The following is a 20444-nucleotide window of genomic DNA, read 5'->3' as shown; positions in this document are numbered from 1 at the left end:
ACAGACTGTTTGCCAGGAATATAAATACACCTCACATTCCCACACACAATGCTGAGTCTTGTTTACCTGTAACTTTACAAAGCGTTTCCTAGTCTAGTCTTGCCGTGTTTCCCAACCCTTCTTTGTATATTCTGTTTGCCACCTGCACCGACCTCTGCCTGTGACCACGACTATGCTTTTGGAGTACCCTCATGATATCATTTGTTCCTGTTGACCATTGCCTGCCTGACCAAGCTGTAAACATGCGCTCGATTGGGGACCCTCAACTCTGTTGTACCCCGACTTCCTTGTTACAGCTAATTTCAATGCTTTCATGTTTATTTATATTAAGCAGTTTTATTTTAGCCACTACATAAAAAATCTGCATCTTTGCATACGTAGTTTACATTTTCTGATGACATTTTTCATTTTTCACTTTTAATATTTCAGAAGAATATTAAAAGTTAGTCCAATGTTAGGTGTTTTGACAGATGGGTATTGCAACAGGAAGCTACAACTCCACCTCTGCATCTGCTTTTTTTTCTGTCACACATTCACTAAATAAATCCTCAGCTTTACTCATAATCTGTCATTCCACTCAGGTTCACAACCAGGTGATGGTACACACAGTGAGAATTCCGCTGATCTGAGACCAGTTTTCCGTATTCATTTGAACAGATCTAAATGGATGATGCAAAGCCTTAATTAGCATTTTAGGTCCCACTCAAATGAATCCCCCTGAGCTTGTCTCTGGGGAGATTCGTCAGTAAACGAGAGTCTCTCTCTCTTGTATGTGGAGGCGTTTGGGTGTCAAGAATGACGAGGCAAAAATAGAAAAACGGAAAGCCCTTTTTAGATTTTGTGCACAGCCACAGATGCAACACACAGATGTGTTGTCTGAATTTTATTCATAATACCTTAAGGCACTGCTATACCATATGAAAATCTGTTATATGGAAGTATATGCAAATTACATATAAGATACAAGTATATGTAATATACAGTGGGGGACAATAAGTATTGAACATTTCATGTTTTTTCCTGGAGCTGTTGACATGGAATTGAACCAGATTTAGGTAAAAACCCAAACAATAAAAACATAATAACATAACAAAACAAAACTAATCTGAAAGATTATTTATTTATTCATTCGTTCATTCATTCATTTATTTTCTTTTCAGGTTAGTCCCTTTATTAGTCAGGGGTATGATGGGGGAACGAACCGCCAACTTATCCAGCATATGTTTTATGCAGCGGATACCCATCTAGCTGCAACCCAGCACTGGGAAACACCCATACACTCCTATTCACACACATACACTACGGCCAATTTAGCTTACCCAATCCACCTATATCGTATGTTTTTGGGCTGTGGGGTAAACTGGAGCACCCAGAGGAAACCCACACGAACACAGGGAGAACTGTAAAGCAAATGTAAACTCCACACAGTAACTGACCCAGTAGAGGCTCGAACCAGCGTCCTTCTTGCTGTAAGGTGACAGCACTACCCACTGTGCCATCAATCCGCCATCTGAAAGATTAGCTATGTATGATAACAATAGAATGACACTAGGAGAAAGTACTGAACTACTGAAACATATTTAATACTTTATATAAAGGCTTTTTTTGTGATGCCAGCTTAAAGACGCCTTTCATATGGAGAATGAAGTCACATGAATTGCTCAGGTGTGATTTTTCACACTTCAACAAAATGTAAAAATCTTGATGTTCTATGCGTCTATCAAATCTGAGCTTTATTTTGTATTTTCCATGCTACAGCTTGATTTTCTTTCTTCGAAAACATTTGAGAGTTTCATTGGCTGTGTTTTGGATCATTGTCCTGCTAAAATGTTCATCCTGGTTTCATCTTCATCATCCTGATAATGTAGATGTTGGACTGAAGCAGCTAATATTTATTTACAATGACGAAGATCAGCTTCTTACTACTGCTTTCTTACTATTAGAGACTTCAGCTACTGCCTGGGCTTTCACTGCCTTTCTACACCTCCCTTTCTTCATGAGTTTAACTTTTTTTTTCTGTGTCATTTCATATTATTACACAAAACTTTTTTGCAAAACATAAAATTTGTAAATTAATTCGTTTTGTTTTTTCGAAAAGTCTACAGCACATTTAGAAATTTGTTTTCTGAGAAAAATCATGACGTGTTTTATACTTATTTTTCAGAACATTGCAAAATTTGCTATTACATATATATTTTTTTGAACTATTTAATTAAAGATATACATATATGTCCAAATATATATCTATGTAGTTATATATGAATATACAGCATATTTGAACATATATAAAATTATATTGAACATATATGTATATATACAGTGGTCAGCATAATTGAGTACAGCCCATTTTGAAGTTGAATATTTTGATCAATTTCTCAGTGAATATATTCAATGTATTTTGGTGCATTTAAACAAAACAGATTTATTAGACAAATATATTTATTTAAATAATATTTTGGTCACCAAACATATTTAGAAATTGAAAGATAATACAGTTAAATTCAATAATAAAATTAAAATATTGCGAAATAAATTACAACCTACAAAATTCCAACTAAATTTTTCCATTTTTTGCTTCTCTTGATTTTTCCTCTTTTTTTAATTTGTATTTAATATTTTTCTATAACATATAAATTTGAGTGTACTAGTTTTTGGATAGTTATTGTAAGTTATTTTGTTAGATAAGCTCCAGATTTGGCTTTAGTAATAACTAAACTAATGTATATGCACAAATATGATATTATAGAGCTTCTTATTAAAATATGAATTTAAAAGAGAGATGTGTTAGGGGTGCACTTATACAGTATACGCTAAGCACTGTATTTGCATATGTACGACATATATTTCATATATGTGAAATCTAAATGTAAACTTGTATGTCATATATGTAATTTACATAGATTATATCAGATTTCTATATGGATGTGTGTGAGTGTGTGTTCTTCAGGCTGAATCATATTTTCGTCCATTTAATAATTTATTTTATGACCAGACAGTCGCCCGCTGCTCTGAATACCAAAAAGTCAGGCTGACCTCATATTCCTCATATCCTTTGTCTCTCTCATATCACTCTAATGTTTCATCTGCTTCTCCATCAAACATTCTGCTTGAAGACTCTGTGTTCTCTCCTTTTAATCTCTTTTTTATACTCTATGTTTGCCTTTGTTCTCTCTCCTTCTCATTTCTACCTGTCACAAAGCAGGAGGCAGGCAAATCGGAATTAACAAACAAAGATACAAAGAGGGCTAAAACTTGCAACCACTGGTGGGTTTAGATTACTTAGTAGCAATAACAAGTTACATAAGGAAAATCTTTCTTTATTCTGTTAAACACAAAATAAGATATTTTGAAAAATGCTGGAAACCTGTAACCATTGACTTCCATAGTATTTGGTTTTTTACTATGGATATCAGTGGTTACCAGTTTACAACATTCTTCAGTCTGAAAGCAGTTTCAGCTGAAAGAAAGTTGCACTAATTGATCTTAAAATATATCTCTGCTTTTGTTTTGTCTCAGTATAGACATTAGTGATAATTTTTTTATAAAACACATTTATAAAAATTACTTATGACCTAAACTATGACCTAATCCTGGCTTAGTCTAAGACAGGGGTGTCCAAGCTCGATCCTGAAGGGCTGGTGTACTGCTGAGTTTAGCTTCACCTTACCTCAACACACCTCCAAGGGTGTTTTTAGAAGAGCTTGATTAACTATCGCAGGTGTGTCTGATTGGGGTTGGAACTAAACTTTGCAGGACACCGGCCCTCCAGGACTGATTTTGGCCCTTATAAGTATAATCAAATAACATAATTATTTAGTTAAAATTCTTAGTCAATTTTATTTATGCAATAACCAAATATTTTGAATCTACTTAATTTTTTTGTAAAATTTACTTAATTCTTAAGTATTTTTCAGTAATTTCACAACTTTAAAATGTATTCGATATTTTAAAGTGTAAAATTGTTTCAACAACAACAAAAAATGAGTAGATCATAGTAAGACTTCCCGTGTAAATGTGTCATTTGTAATTGAATTTTTCAGAAGAATACAACTTTTCTTAGTATAATACTTTTTCTGTCATTATTTCACCCGCTTCGGATGTTATCACTCAATCGAATGGGCTTCATCAGTGGTTATCAGCTGATAGATATGGGCCAGTAGGGGCCTTCTGCACCTACTTGTAGGCTCAGAAGGCTGTTATCATCCATCCACATGGTTAATCAGCTATACTAAAAGGGAAGCATCCAGCTCTGTTTTTACATTTTTGTGACTGTTGGGTTAAGGGTTGGGGTAGGGGTAGACATTAATAAAATACAATTAATTGGAAATATAATAAATAATATAAATAATTCTCGTTAACTTCTGTCTGCAGCTGTATGTAATCTATAGCTGATTAACCACGTGGATGGATGATAACAGATCCTAGTAGATTCTGATACTAGTAGTCACAGAAGGCCACTGCTGGCCCATATTTATCAGCTGATAACCACTGATAACGCCCTTGGCTGATTATTTTGGTGATCAAAAGGGCATCAATGTGTGGATGTCAAGGTTTTGACATCAACATGCTGCTGGGATGAAAGGTAATATTTGACTCTTGAAATAAGTGTTTGGCCTGACCAAAATGTTTGGGATTTTATTCTATACATGGGAACACTTTAATTCTACTGAAAACAGCATTACTCGCCAAATAATCTTTTTATTGATGTTTTTGTAAAGATTTTTAGAATTCCTAATTTATGAATGAAGCTATATAATATATGATCACTACTACATGTATACACCTTTTCTAAACATTATTTACATCTATTTAAGTTCAAATCATTCTATCGTCAGAAAACCCTTCACTTGCACTTTATTTCCCTCTATCTATTGGTTGTTTCTTACTCCCCACTTTCATGTTGAGCTTTATTGGCAATAAATATTGGAGATTCGTCAGTAAACGAGAGTCTCTCGCTCTTGTATGTGGAGGCGTTTGGGTGTCAAGAATGATGAGGCAAAAATAGAAAAACGGAAAGCCCTTTTTAGATTTTGTGCACAGCCACAGACGCAACACACACAGATGTGTTGTCTGAATTTTATTCATAATACCTTAAGGCACTGCTATACCATATGAAAATCTGTTATATGGAAATATGAGCAAATTACATATAAGATACAAGTATATGTAATATACAGTGGGGGACAATAAGTATTGAACATGTCATGTTTTTTCCTGGAGCTGTTGACATGGAATTGAACCAGATTTTGGTAAAAACCCAAACAAAACAAACATAATAACATAACAAAACAAAATTAATCTAAAAGATTACATGTATACACCTTTTCTATACATTATTTACATCTATTTAAGTTCAAATCATTCTATTGTCAGAAAACCCTTCACTTGCACTTTATTTCCCTCTATCTATTGGTTGTTTCTTACTCCCCACTTTCATGTTGAGCTTTATTGGCAAGACAAATGACAGCACTTGTGTATTGCCAAAGATGGAGCTGTTTACACAATAACCTTCTTGCCTTGTTCATTCGCTCTCTCTGTTTCAGCCAGAAGACAGCAATCACTCCTTTGTCATTTCATGAAATACTGCCACATTTAAAATGCATTTCCATTACATCTGAGTACTATAAAAAAAAATCACAGAACACGTACACACAAACATACACACACACACACACAGTCTCAGTTGATTCACAGCTTGATCTTGCAGGCCCTGCAGAGCTGGACGGAACGGGCTGTGTATTTGTGTCTGACTGCAGGAGGTGGTCTCTAATGTGGACGTGGCTGGTCTTTTCAGATAAAGATAACAAGTGAGGTGCCAACATAGCATTATAAAGCATAAATTTTATTCAGAATCAATAGTGTATCGGTTTTCTCTAACGCTCATGTCATTCCAAAGTGTCCAACATTACACATTTTGTTAAATGTATCTGGATATTTGAAATGCACTTCTCTTTAAATTTCAGTGCAGACTACTTACACTATTCTTAAATTGACATAGAATACTTAAAACAGGACAAATTGGGATGTATGAAACGAATAATTTCAAATCATAGTGCTAACTTATGCTGTGTATGATCCTTCGCTGTCAGTCTGAACAAGCCGTAAATTTTCCTTAATGTTCTGTTTTCAGATGTTAGAAGAAAAACGTAATGCCTGGTATTTTAATGTGACATTGTAGAACAAGAATGATTGTGACGAGCGAGAGCTGTTTTCTTTCCACTGCATTCTTTTCTTTCTTATTGTTCTCTTGTTTTCTTTGTATTCTGCTGTAACAGAATGAAAAAAATACTGCACATATTTCATAGGATAAATCTCATGAATAATTCACTTGGAAGAGCTAACACTCTCTAAATCCTCACTTTTCTTTCCAGTTTTGGTTTTTTTAGAATATCATTCTTTTATCCCTTCACTTCTAGTGTTTGGTGTTTACTGGAGAATATATAGAGCAACATTTATTATCAGTCAGAATGACAGAAATAATCATTCAGTGTTGCAGTAAATAAACTTCTATTACAAGTAATGTAATGTAAGTAATGGGGTTATTCTTGTTCTGTTATCCATCCATCCATCCACCCATCCATCCATCCATCCATCCATCCATCCATCCATCCATCCATCCTTTAAACCTGTTTACTGCCTTTAAACCTATAAAACGGTCAAATCAGTGTGAAATCAAAATTTACAATGTTTATTTTGCTAGTGCACACTTATATTCTTCAGGTGAACAATTAATCTGTGCAAGTAAAATCAACTGTAAAACATGTTTCTTTTGGTAATCTTCAATCAAAGTCTGACCATTTGTTTCGGCGTTTGGAGTTGTGGTGCTTCTCTGATAATGTCAGCTTGACGTCTTCAGTCTGATTATTCCAACAGAGGCTCATTTGGAAAATGTGCCCTGGGTTACATATTTGAGAACCGAGAAATATGTGCTTGCTGGTACATATGGCTGCATTTTGTGTGTAAAACAAACGCTACGGGGTGGTACCACTGACTGCCTACCTCCTAATGGATGGCTTTTCTGGCATGACTGGTTTGCTCAGTAGCTCACTGCAAATGGTGCCAGACTTGATTCGAGTCAGGCGATGATGATTCTAGAAACCATTCATTCATTTTCCTTCGGCTTAGTTCCTTTATTTATCAGAGGTGGCCAAACTGGAAGGAACCGCGAACTTATTCAGCATATGTTTTACACAGCGGATGCCCTTCCTGCTGCAACCCAGTTTTGGGAAACACCCATACACACTCATTCACACACATACATTACGGCCGATTTAGTTTATTCAATTCACCTATAGCGCATGTCTTTGGACTGTGGACTGGGACTCAAATCAGCAACCTTCTTGCTGTGAGGCGACAACCACTGAGCCACTGCGTTGATCAACTTTTGGGTTGATGCACTATTAATTCTGAAAGAAATGTATACTTTGCCACCTCACAAGTTAACTTAATCTGTTGAAAGCTTTTCCCTTCTAGTTTGATTTTGAAAACACTGGTGGGTTTAGGGAAGGGGTGGGTGGGTCAGTCAATATTAAGCTGATGTATTATGCATAATGACAAGCTAACCAGCTTCTCTCATGGACACTGTTATGTATTTTTCTTTTATTTAGTTAAACAATAAAACAAAAGAAAAGTTATTTGATTTGAAGTAGTGAGTGTTTCTTTGTGTTGTTGAATATGTCTCTATTTGTTGTGTGTATATGTTTGTTTATTTGTTTGAGTTTTTTGTTTGTTATTTTGGCTTTACCCTTGCAAGATTCTTTTTATGTCTTCTTTAAACTTAAATGTCAAATAAATTTGACTTCTTTGGTCAATCGTCTTTGTTGTTGTTTTTCCTTTTGGATGGGAGATGAGACTCCGGGCTCCTCGTTAATTTTAGAGGTGTCCTATTTAATTTAATTTAATTTAATTCAGTTTTATTTATTGTTACAGGTCTGGCTTGCTTCTTGGAGCCGGGCAAAGTTTAGAAAATGAAACAGACATGCTCAAGAATGCCCTATGGTGGATTTACGAGAAATGGCATGTAAAGTACCGTATTTGAGATTGTCAAATATGTAGACAGCGGCCTCTTGAATATTTGTGAAAATAAACCCTGCAAGAAGACTTAATACATATTTCTTGGTTCTCACAAATGTAGTGCTGGACACATAATTCCAATGAGCCCTTGTTGCAATATTCTTACCCACGTCCCTCTTACTTTTAGTTTCTATGAGGGAATGATGGTCTCAATATTCAATTTCAGCTGGAATTAGATCAACATACTGAATTAAAAGTCTCAGCAAGTTCCAGTTTTCATTCATTCATACATTTTCTTTTCGGGTTAGCACCCGGAGGAAACCCACACGAACATGGGGAGAACAAGCAAACTACACACAGAAATGCCAACTGACCCAGCCGAGGCTCGAACCAGTGATCTTCTTGTTGTGAGGCGACAGCGCTACCCACTGCACCACCGTGACGCCCTACATGTTTTCATTCATTTTGTATTTATTCTTTTCTTGATGAATGAAATATGAAGAAATAGAGTTTTCTGTTTAAATTCCACAGGCTAATTACAATATGTTGGATCTTAGATTCACCTGTAGCTCTATTCACCTTATTCTCTGTGTACGAGTGGGCGCAGCCATTTGAATCATTTTTATATCGAGACTTCCGGTCTCATTCAATTCCATTCATTTTTAAACGTTAAAAACAGCTCGTTTTGCTGCTTGGTGTTGCAAACTGATATTTTCTTATTATATTATTCAACTTTGTCTGTATTGTCATGCAAACACTTGTTTGTGAAGTAAGTAGTTTGACCGCTTTCTGCCGTTTATTATTCCTAGTCATTTCTCCCATAGGTAGCTGAATCGGAAGTTCTAAAGCAATCGCAAAAATGCACGCACTTCCACATTAAAGAATAAGGCCAATAGACAGCAGTAAAGCTGATCAGTTGCTCACATGTGCAGAAACTCACAACAGACTCTGAGCTCTTTGACTTTTTCTCCATTCCTTTGTGTGAAAGTAGATCTGTCAGATGTGTGTGTGTGTGTGTGTGTCTTGTTTATGTGGTTTATGAGGACACAAAATTGTATATTCACATGGGTATGACCCATTGTACTCCTATTAAGGTGGTTTACGAGGACAAGGCTTTAAAATCAAACTTGGGCATTTTGACATTCAAATTTTGCCACAGGTTGAGGGATGGGCTTAGATAAAAATAAATGCCTATGGAGAGTCCTTGTAAACCATATACAAGTATGTGTGTGTGTGTGTGTGTGTGTGTGTGTGTGTGTGTGTGGTTTGACCGTTGCCCTGTGCTCTTTCTGATGACCTCTTCACTGATGTTCACCTGGAGAGATGCCAGCTGATGCATCATCGCATATGACCTTACGTCAGGAGCCCAGTCTCTGACGTTTCTCCTACATTTATAGCCCCTGCATGCAAAGCACAGAGACATACCTTTCACAGCTCCTGTCAGTTGAAGATTTCCCTCTCTCCACCTTTCCTCTGACTCTTTTAACATTTCTGTCCTCACATCTTTGTGTGTGATTTCTTTTTTCCCTTCGCTCTCTAATGTTCAGTTAATAAATTTTTAATCTTCAAGAGCGTTTGACTGTTGCATTTTAATCTCAGCATACGTGTCATTTTTTGAGTTACTGACGACATTTGTTGTCATGTTAAGAGAGTTTGAGTCTCGCGAGGGTGTGTGAAGCTCTTATGAGGTAATTGGGTATTTATGGCTAGGATAGGAGCTTGCGCGTTTGCTAACACGTGTTTTTAGCAACCTGCAGCACTGATGCAACACCACAGTACTCAGTGGACTGATGCTGATGGCTAGGAATAGAGCTTTAGCTCATTTTGTCACAGATCCAAGAGAAACAGAACATTCTGGCCCTTCCTGATGTTTTCAAGCCTTGGCAACCAGCTTACAGCTTTTGTGAGGATAGGAGGTGTTCCTGATATTATACATCAATGAGTTTAACTCCTGCTTACTGCCCTGACTGCAAAAAATAAAATAAAATAAGGAAAAATAAGGGAGGGGGAAACAGAACAGAAGCTCACCAAGGCTACATTTCTGTCATCAAAAATACTGTGATGACAGAATATTGATTTTAAAATGAGATTTATTTTGATTGAATGTTTAACAGCAGTTTCTCCAGTATTCTGTATCACACGATCCTTCAGAAATCTTTTTAATATGTAGATTTGGTGCTCAAGAAACATTCCTGACATAATATTTAAAAGTAAGTGTTGCTTAATATTTTTGTGGAAGCCTCTTTTGATGGATTATTTTAATGAAAAAAGCTTTTGTTTGAAACAGAATGTCTCTTTTGATCAATTTAATGCATCCTTCACTAAAAAAAAATTATAAAAAAGGGTCAATTTGCAGCTTTGTTCTTCAGAACGTTAATTGCACATTAAATATACTGCTCAAAACTAGACAGGGAACACTTAAACAGCACATTGTTACCCACGTATATTTAAGCAGTATATATTATAAAATATTGCTTCTAATTTATAAAGCTTTAAATAATCTAGCTCCTGTTTATCTAACCAACCTTCTGTCTCGCTACAATCCAACTCACTCTTTAAGATCTCAAATCTCAGGGCTTCTGGTAGTATCTAGAATAGCAAAGTCTACTAAAGGAGGTTGTTGCGTGATGTTTATGATATGAGGAGGAGGGCGGGTCGTAAATGGCCTGTGGGCCGGCAGTTTGAGACCCCTGCGCTAAAGACTATGCAGTGCTATTAATGCGATCCAAGATCTGTGAAGAGATGATCTATAATCCTAAACCTGTCCGTATCCTGAGCGGATGCTGTGGCGGTCATGGAGGAGCAGCGAGCATGAGACTGATTCCTGACAGACCACATTGACAGACGAGTCTTTGCATTGATCCGTGGGCCAGCTTGATCACCCGCCAGTGACCTACTCACACCTGCAGTTCTACACGATGGACAACCAGCGTTCTTCAGCCTCCGGCGCCTAGACTGCAGCTCTACACAAGAAGTTTGGCCAGAGGAGAAATGGTCGTGCCCAACTGAGCCTGGTTTCTCTCAAGGTTTTTTTCTTCACTTTCGTTAATTGGTGACGTTCGTTCCTCGCCACTGTCATCACTGGCATGCTTGGTTTGGGACTTGTGAAGCTGCACATCGATGGATTTCCTCTTCAGTGTTTGGACTTTCAGCAGTGAAAATTTCACCACACTGAACTGAACTAACTCTGAAAACTGGACTGACACAGTTTCATTTTACTAGAATTTCTATGTTAAGCTGCTTTGACACAATCTACATTGTAAAAGTGCTATAGAAATAAAGCTGAACTGAATTGAATGGAATATATGCGCATTACACCCTCTCCTTTCTCTCTACTCCTTCCTCGCTAATGCTAATCCCCCTAATTGATTTGCCTGTGACGCAAAAGCACTGACTCAGACTTCCCAGTCATCGCAGTAAATAACATTCAAATGAATATTGCTCCATCAGGAGGAACGAGCGTAGATTAGCTAAATAAAATAAGAGACGTAATGATCTTTCTCAGAACTGGATGTTTTATAGTAATACACAAATATACATCACTTCCACCGTTGTGCTCACAGTGAAGAGAACGACACTCTGTCTCACTGGAACCGAACTAACACATTTACACACACACACACTCGCATTCACACAAGTACACGCGCTCCGCATGCAGTCCTGTTCAGTTTGTGCAGTCGTCCTGCTCCATCAGTCTCTGCTTGTTGTGCCTAATTTAGGCTGCTTCCACACCGTGTTCACTTACAAAAAACGTCAGGCAGAAACACAAACCAAACCGAGAAATCAAGTATAAAAAGAAGAGAGTTGAGAAAGAATGAGTTTCGACATCTGAATAAACAAAGATAAAAGCATCTCTTAAAAAATAAACAGGTCATTCAGTTAATTTACATCATCATCGTCATCACATTACCAGGATTTTCTTTAATTGTATCGCATGATGGAGTATTGTACTGTATACTAACAGTGAGTAGAGAAGAACAGCAATAGCAACATGACATTCGGTACTGCACAAGGTGGTGATCGATCGGGATTTCGAATGAAGCATGAAGAAAAAAGCGGCATCGGGCATCTGAGAGCGTCTTTGGAATCATTAATTGGTCGGGTTTGGCTGGCGCCTCCCCCTTTAGAAGAAGGCCCGCCCCAATGATATGACTGAGATCAGTTGATTGACAAGAGGACATTACTCGCGACATAAGTCCACAGTTCAAATCCTGCCCACTCAACCATGATTTCCAACGACAGTTCCTGGTCGGCTAGTCTTCGGAAAGCGCGTGCCACTTGGCGATCTGTCGCCGCGGGTGGTCGCAGATCTCGCGCCAGTGTTCGCCAGCGGTGCCAGGAGAGGAGGTGCCCAGAACAAGCCGGCCGATGACAGGCGTACGAGATGTCCTGTCAGAGTCCAGCAGGAGGAGCTCCACGCTGGTGTCTCGCAGGCCGTCTTCTGAGGGCAGGTCGAAGACGAAGAGCTCGTTGAAGACTGGGTTGGGCGCGCACTTTTTCACATGCGTCTTCTTCTTGCATATGCGCTTCTTCCCCTGGAACAGGTTTACCTTCACGTAAGGGTCTGCAAAAGACAGGGAAAGAGATATAAATGGAGTCAGACAAAAATCAATACCTTGGTCAAAACGCTGGAAATGACCGTTTGTGCACTGGGAGATCACATCTCTGCTGTACAATGGGTTTTATAAGTGGCTGACGCTGCTTGAAAGGTGCTGTGATGTACTAATTAAACCTTAAAACTCATTTATAAATGATGTAAACAGTCAATAAAGTACAAACAGCTAATATTTCAGCTAGTTGGCAAGGGAAATGTGTATTTAGTTTGTTGTATTTACATTTGCTGTACTAATATAGTTTAGTTTTCTCAAGAATACAGCTGAAGGTTTGTCATTTTCATCAAACTCTATGTTGTTTTTTACGCTATCTACTTCAGTCAAATCGCTCTGCCTTTCTAAAACTAACATTATCAATTCTATTTTCAGCTGATTCGAATGTTATCACTCAATTAAATGGACGTAATCATCTATCCACATGGTTAATCAGCTATAGATCACATAGTCGCAAGTTAACGAGAATTATTTATATTATTTATTAAATTTCCCATTGATTGTATTTTGTTAACTTCTACCCCTACCCCAACCCTAAACCCAACCGTCTCAGTTATGTAAAAACAGATCTGGATCTGGAGTCTTCTCTATTAGTATAGCTGATTAACCATATGGATAGATGATAACAGCCTTCTGAGCCTACTAGTAGACTCAGAAGGCCCCCACTGGCCCATATCTATCAGCTGATAACCACATTCAATTGAGTGATAACATTCGAAGTGGGTGCTATTGTCCATTCTATCTAATGCAGATATTTATCGAAAATTACTTTGCTCTTCTAACAATATTAATCCCATTTTCCATTATATCCATCTTCTCACACCAACGTTTGCTATTCTGTTTTTTCAAACTACTTTGCGTTTGGTCTTTGTGAACTAAATCTGCTACGCTGTTGCTGCTGTTGATTATACCTTGTTGAAGCATTGACTTGCTACCTCTAAGAAATTCACAGAAATGCTGGTGTGCGCATGTATGGTGTACTGCTGCTGCATAAATAGCCACACATAAATGCCGATCTAGACAGGTGGTGCTGGGGGAGGTGGAGGGCAGATAGCCGGATTACGTTGACGATAAGATTTTTTTTTGGTCAAAACTCAACCTTCTGTAACTATCTATTTTATTTTTTAATGTATCAGTGCTCAGCATAATTGAGTACACCCTATTTTGAAAATGAACATTTTGATCAATTTCTCAGTGAATATATTCAATGTATTTTGGTGCATTTAAACAAAACTGATTTATTAAACAGATATATTTATTAAAATTATATTTTAGTCATCAAACATATTTAGAAATTGAAAGATAATACAATTAAATTTAGGCAAAATATTGCAAAACAAATTACAACCTACAAAATTCCAACTAAATTTTTCCATTTTTTGCTTCTCTTGATTTCATATTTTTCTGTAACATATAAATTTGGGTGTACTCGTTTTTGGACCGTTATCGTAAGTTATTTTGTTAGATAAGCTCCAAATTTGGCTTTAGTACTAACTAAACTAATGGATATGCACAAATATAATATTGTATAGCTTCCTATTAAAAATATGAATTGAAAATATATATATTTTAGTATGCCACTAATTAGCTCTGATAATCAAAGACTGTCCTCACCTGAGGGTCCGTTGGAGTCAGCTTTGGGCAGATGACGGGCTTTCAGCACCACTACAGTCAGAGTGCTGGTGGTCGACTGATAACACAGGGACAGAAGCAGCTCTCCTCGACCAGCACTCCTCTGTAGATCAAAAGAAAGAGGATTGATGTTTATTAACACATTATATTGTGGTGTGGACACAATCTGCATCATTACCCCTGAAATATCTCTTATAATATCACGTATGGGCAGTTAAACATGGGCTGGTTAGAGAGACAACTTCCAAAACACTGCGTTGATGTTACGAGAAACTGAGTGTGAATCATTCCCTTGGCACAACACCAATGCATGACTCCAATTATGTGTGAACACGGCACCATGTTGCCTTGGCAACACATCAGCAGGGCTCTGCCACGCCGATGACTTGGAATGTCTCTCAGCCAATGAAACATAATTATATGTGTTTAACTGTATGCGGCCACAGTCACCAGTGGAAGATAATAGCTTTCCTTTCAGCTCAAATGGAGTGAATTCATACGTGCATAACAGTAAAATTGTGTTGCCAAAACAAGATTTTGTCAAAGATGTTGACTTCTGCCCGGTTCACTATTGTTTCAGTCAGGTATGTGGGCTTTTGGTGCCCAAGTAAGACTTTTAGGAATTCAAGAGTGCATTAAAGCGTGATCACAATTGCTGTGGCACTTGGTGAATAGAGCATTTCTTGACCACCTAAATACACTAATCTCTCTGTAAAGGCAGAGGAAATGGAGTGGTCAATTTATTAGGCAATTAAAAATGTACAATGTGTGGGATTTAAGATTGATTTTAAAGACATCAATATTTATTGATCCGAATAGACAAACAGACATAAGTTTTTCATGGCTTGGGTGTGTCATTGATTGTCCACATTAGGCAAGACCAGGGGTGGCTACTCTTTTTCTTTTAAAGGCCCAAAAACCAAACTTTACTGAGGGATGTGAGCCAAATATTTACCAAACCAAATATATCACATCATATAACGTTAAATTGGACATTATTTACATCGGACGTTATTTCCTATTATTCTGTAATATTTAAAAATAACTAGAAAACTTTGCTTTTATTCATATTAACTAATGCAGCATCATTTTTAACATTTTATAATAAATGTTTTATTACAGTAAAAACTGTACCGCAATAGAGTTCCACTGAAAACACTAGTCAATCTGCGCCTGCTTTTGCCTTTGATTTGCTCTCTGATGTCCTGTGCATCGCTTGTTATCAAGTGACAGTATTTACATTTTAAAGTCTGATTCATTTACAACATTTAATTGAAACATTTATTTTCAGTTGACTTTTTTGTAGCTCAGCAATAAAAGGGTTATGTTCAGATCGAATTAAGGATCTCTGTCAAAGGCATTCCCCCCAACCACTTCACCATCATTCTCATTCTCTTTTCAAATCGTATGATGGGCCAAATGAAAGGTTACCTTCACCGCGGGCCCTTCTTTGGGGATCTCTGGGCAAGACTAATTATTAACGGTCCTTTAATGTCAAATGACCTGGGACTGGTGTGTTAAGATCTATAAAAACAACTAAATTTGATTTCAACTTTCCTGAAAAACATAACATTTAGAGCATTCATTTGTGGAAAAACGGGAATATCTGCTTGTGTGTGCAAAATAAACACATTCTATTTCTCCAAATATTGATTTCATAACACTGTTGAAGGTGTTTAGTACTGTTTTATCTAAACTTTAATGTAAACAATTGAACAATTTGACCCTTTTGTTATTTTACTGAACAAAAATGCACTAAATGTTAACATTTTTATTTTAAAACTGAAAGAAATGCCACCAGTAGGTTATAGAATAAAACCAAAATGATAAATGGTGCACTCTACAAAATGCTGGGTTGTATTAACCCAACTGTGGGTCAAATATGACCAAACTCAAAGTGGGGTTATTTTTTTCTTATTATAGCTAAATGATTTTTTTTAAAAACCCAACTGTTGGGTTTGTCCATATCTGGCTCAATATTGGGTTTTTAGAGTGTATGATATACAGTGCTCAGCATATATAAGTGCACCCCTCACAAATCTATTTAAATTCATATTTAATAGGAAGCTATGCAATATTATATTTGTGCATATACATTAAATTAGTCAGTACTGAAGCCAAATCTGGAGCTTATTTAACAAAATAACTTATGATAACGGTCCAAAAAACAAGTACACCCAAATTTATTTGTTATAAAAAAATATTAAATACAAATTAAAATAAGAGGAAAAATCCAGAGAAGCAAAAAAAAAAGAAAATTTAATTGAAATTTTGTAGGTTGTAAATATTTTTTTGCAATATTTTGCTTGAATTTAATTGTATTATCTTTCAATTTACAAATATGTTTGGTGACTAAAATATTATTTAAATAAATATATCTGTTTAATAAATCTGTTTTGTTTAAATGCACCAGAATACATTACCTATATTCAATGAGAAATGGATCAAAATATTCATTTTCAAAATGGGCTGTACTCAATTATGCTGAGCACTGTATATACATACACAAACACACACAGAAAGTATAATTAAAGCTTTTCTTACCCTGATATTTTTCTTAATAATGTCCCGGCTCATGAGGACGCGCCCCTCAGATAGGTCAATATCAGCCAGAGGAACAAGGGTCTCTCCGATGACCTCATCACGTGAAAATCGGTCGAAACTCAGCACCATGAAGTGCAGAGCCAGCTGGGAAACCCGTGCATATGGGATTCCGTAGAAGCTGAAGGTCTCGTCGAAGGCCGGGTCCAGAGTCTTCCTCAAAACACGTGTCTTCACCTTGTGCTTCTTCTCAGGCAGCAGGGTCAGCTTAATATAGGGGTCAGAGGTCAGTGACTGTTCATCTGTGGGCGACAGACCATGTGCCTCCTTGATGTGAACCATGAAAGCCTTCTTCTCAAAGTTGTACTCAACCGAAAAGAAGAGCGTTCCCAGACCACCCTCCTTGTCCTGGGGTTTCTCCACGGCTGGTGTTGGTGTCTGACTGGACATGACGCTTTCTGGAGTACCAGCCTCCTGGTTAGCAAATCCTCCCTGAAGAGCCGGGATGTCTATGTCTGGTGAACTACGCACCTTCAGTTGGAGAGTAGGTGGCTTTGTGGTGAAGTTTCCATTTAGGTCTCGTTTCTCCAGGTCTAGATGGAGGTCTGGCCGTCCACCAGAAGGACTTAGGGTTTGTTTTCCATGGGCTTCTGGTGTTTTTTCTCCTCCAAACTTCTTCTTTCCACTCAGGCTTTCAGGGTAGATGTCAACCCCCTTCAGCATGTGGACGAACTTGTAGGGTGGGGTCTTGTTGCTGCTTTTGTTGGCTTTGCGTTGACAGCAAATCCATGCAAAGATGGAAACGCTGAAGACCAGGCCAAACACACTGACCACTGCCACGCTCACAGGTACCTCCGCTATATATGTAGAATTGAAAAAATAAATAAATAAATAAATAAAAACACTTATTTATTTGTTATTTTATAGATATATGGCTATGGAAAATGTGCTAATGTTTTATTCTATAAAGAGCTGATGGCATTTTGTCCATATTTCAAATAAAGGCACTCATCTGTGGTATTTTTGGACAGATTATGTAAATTATAGACAGTAAAATATAGACAGAGATGTAAATTATAGTCATTTTGTCTATTGATTTCTTAGCATTGGTACAGGGTTGTTTAAAAACGAATACATATATGACATATGTTTGTTAATTTATGCCAAATAAAGTTTTAAAAGAATTTTTTTTGTTTTTTCTTTGAACGTAATGTCATCATTTTGCAGAATAAAGTAAAAATAGTTTTACCCAAACACATAACTATAAATCAGATAAATTTAGATTTTTAAAAAGTGTTTAAGTGTTATATGGTCTCTCTGCAACATTAAAACACCTTTAACATGTAAATCAGAGTCAGATGAACTTACATTGGTTTCTAACACTGGCATTTTAGCAAATTAGAAAATAATAAAAAAGTAAAACCACGTTTTCTAACCAATATATAAATAAATAAATGGAGCGTTTTTTCACAGCTGTATGTAGTTATATTGTCTCTCTGCAGCATTAAAACACCTTTACCATGTAAATCAGAGTCAGAATGACTGGCACAAACACTGGCATTTGTTTCTAACGTTGGCATTTTTAACACTTCGAAGAAAAATAAAAACATTTTTTCTAACCAAACAAGATCTCAGGAGTCTCTCAATTCACAATTAAGCCGTTTATAAATAATTGATAATAAAATTTTGGCTACGAAAGCTTATCAAGCTAATCATGTGGTAGTGCAGTAGTGTCTGGGAATCTGGAAATTTCCGTTTTCACGGTGGGTGCAACACCTCGAATTAGCGAATGTGCTCAAGCACCCTTTCCCCCCAGAAAACCACTTCACATGTCTATTAAGTGATAATTGAAAGCTACAGACAAACATTTCAACGCGTTTTAAATACATTTTCACATTTTACATTAGTGATGTCATAGATTACTAATAGAGCACGCGCCTGTTTATGACTGTGCCCGCGCATCAGGGAGAAGCTGCGTTACAGTAGGCTAATTATTAAACCTCGTTTCTAAAAATATATATATATGTATGAATTCTATAAACATGCACAAATACCATTTTATCATAGATATATAACAAGGATTTACACACCAAAATGTGCTTCTTCTGTCGTCACTGGTGCCATTGTGTACGCGCGCTCTGTCCAAGGTCCTGAAGAGATGCTGCCGCTCACGATTCCTCACCGCACGTACAGGCGCCCGTCGAGAGAGACACAAGACTGAATAATTGAATGGTTGTAGTAGATTAAAAATGTACGCCTGTTTATTGTCGCTCCAAAACAAAATAAAGCAAGACGTTCCCTCTTTCCCAGAGGTTTCCTCACACCCGCCCAGTGCTGATACTCGCTGCGCTATGAGTGTGTCTGACAAGCGACGCCTCAGCAGACCACGCCCTCCTGTGAGCTCATCTCTTCTGACGCAGATCTGACGAACGCACTGCCTGAAATCACTACCCTGCATAGATTATATAGCCAATTAATTTCTTTTATTGGGTAAAGTTTTCTTTAACACTTTGTGATTTAAATGAATTATGACTTAAAAATGCGTACAACAAAAAGTGTAAAAACTGAAACTTTACAATAACCTTATAAGTTAATACAATTTTGCCTCTGTAATTATTTTATTTTCATATTTTTTCTGTATTTCTTACAATCCAAAATTTGCTTTTGCTGCTTGTTTAAACTGCTTATTTAAGATTAGTGTAAAATTACACATTTGAATGGTTCACTTTTTATATATATTGTAGGGGAGCGCGGGGCACAAAGTAACACAGGGTTAAATGTAACAAAGAGTTTTAAGGTATCTGCTTAGCGTTAACCATGGCATGCTTCCGTGGTTTTTACCACAATGTCGGCAGACGTCTTCCTGCCAATTATTAAACTTATTGAATTATTGAAGTTGGCGAAATTTGGATGAGAAACACAGGAGAAACCATTTTTGCAGCATAAAAGTATTTTTTATTATAGTCAATGTTTTTTAATTAAAAAAAAATCTGTGAAAGTATGAATGTAAAATCTTATTTTGTTGTGCTCACCGTCTTCTAGGCTAAAAGATGGAACCATTTTGAAAGATGTAAAACACAGTGACTGCTAGCCAGTTTTGAGGAAAACATGACACAGCGGGGTTAGTTATAACAGGGTGTTATAATTAAGCCACACACTGTAGGACACCAATTAAACAAACAAAATATTTTTAGAATTTTGAGTGTAATGTTGGGAACTTTTTAAATAAAAATGTTTTACTAAAAGAAAATATTTTTTTAATTGGAAAAAAAAATTATTTTATTGCTAATAATGCAAATAAATGCATTGTATAATACTGGATAAATGTATAATAATGCAGATATATTCAAATGTGTTTATCCAATAAACAAATAAATAAATAAATATACTGTGCTATGTAGAATAAAAAAGAAATGAGCCAATTACTGAGGAAATCTAGCTACTTTTTAAAGTAAATGTCTGTTACAACTTGCCCCGCAGGTGGGGTAAATAGAAACATCTTTATTCCTGGCACTTTTTTTGCAATACTGTACAGAAACCACAGGTCCGGCGATCATAATTTCACTGCTCATTTGTACGGGAGGCTTGTGTGTTGTTGGTAAAAAAATATGGTTTATCTAACCTTATTACTTTGTTCATTATTTGACCAAA

At 36.7% G+C, this 20444-nt stretch overlaps 1 protein-coding gene across 1 annotated transcript; it reads right to left on the bottom strand.

Moving 5' to 3' along the window:
- Positions 1 to 11505: 11505 nt before the first annotated feature.
- Positions 11506 to 19190, bottom strand: syt4 (synaptotagmin IV). Its single transcript, XM_056461287.1, has 4 exons — positions 18884 to 19190; positions 16797 to 17650; positions 14235 to 14355; positions 11506 to 12577 (listed from the first exon to the last, which is right to left on the bottom strand). The coding sequence occupies exons 1-4, from the start codon at positions 18915 to 18917 to the stop codon at positions 12267 to 12269; spliced, it is 1320 nt and encodes a 439-aa protein (XP_056317262.1). The 5' UTR covers positions 18918 to 19190; the 3' UTR covers positions 11506 to 12266.
- Between the last annotated feature and the right edge of the window lie 1254 nt (positions 19191 to 20444).

The sequence above is a fragment of the Danio aesculapii genome, chromosome 7, assembly GCF_903798145.1.
Source record: "Danio aesculapii chromosome 7, fDanAes4.1, whole genome shotgun sequence".
Taxonomy (NCBI): domain Eukaryota; kingdom Metazoa; phylum Chordata; class Actinopteri; order Cypriniformes; family Danionidae; genus Danio; species Danio aesculapii.
Note: the sequence above shows the minus strand (reverse complement) of the source record. Positions and strands in the feature narration are given on the sequence as shown.

Bases quoted from the DNA above. Each gene is read 5' to 3' on its own strand.
- syt4 (XM_056461287.1), bottom strand. From the start codon at position 18,917: ATGGCACCAGTGACGACAGAAGAAGCACATTTTG. The intron at 14,356-16,796 runs GTAAGAAAAGCT...TTTGATCTACAG, and splicing joins TTATTAAGAAAAATATCAGG to AGGAGTGCTGGTCGAGGAGA. The intron at 12,578-14,234 runs GTGAGGACAGTC...TGTCTTTTGCAG, and splicing joins TGACTCCAACGGACCCTCAG to ACCCTTACGTGAAGGTAAAC.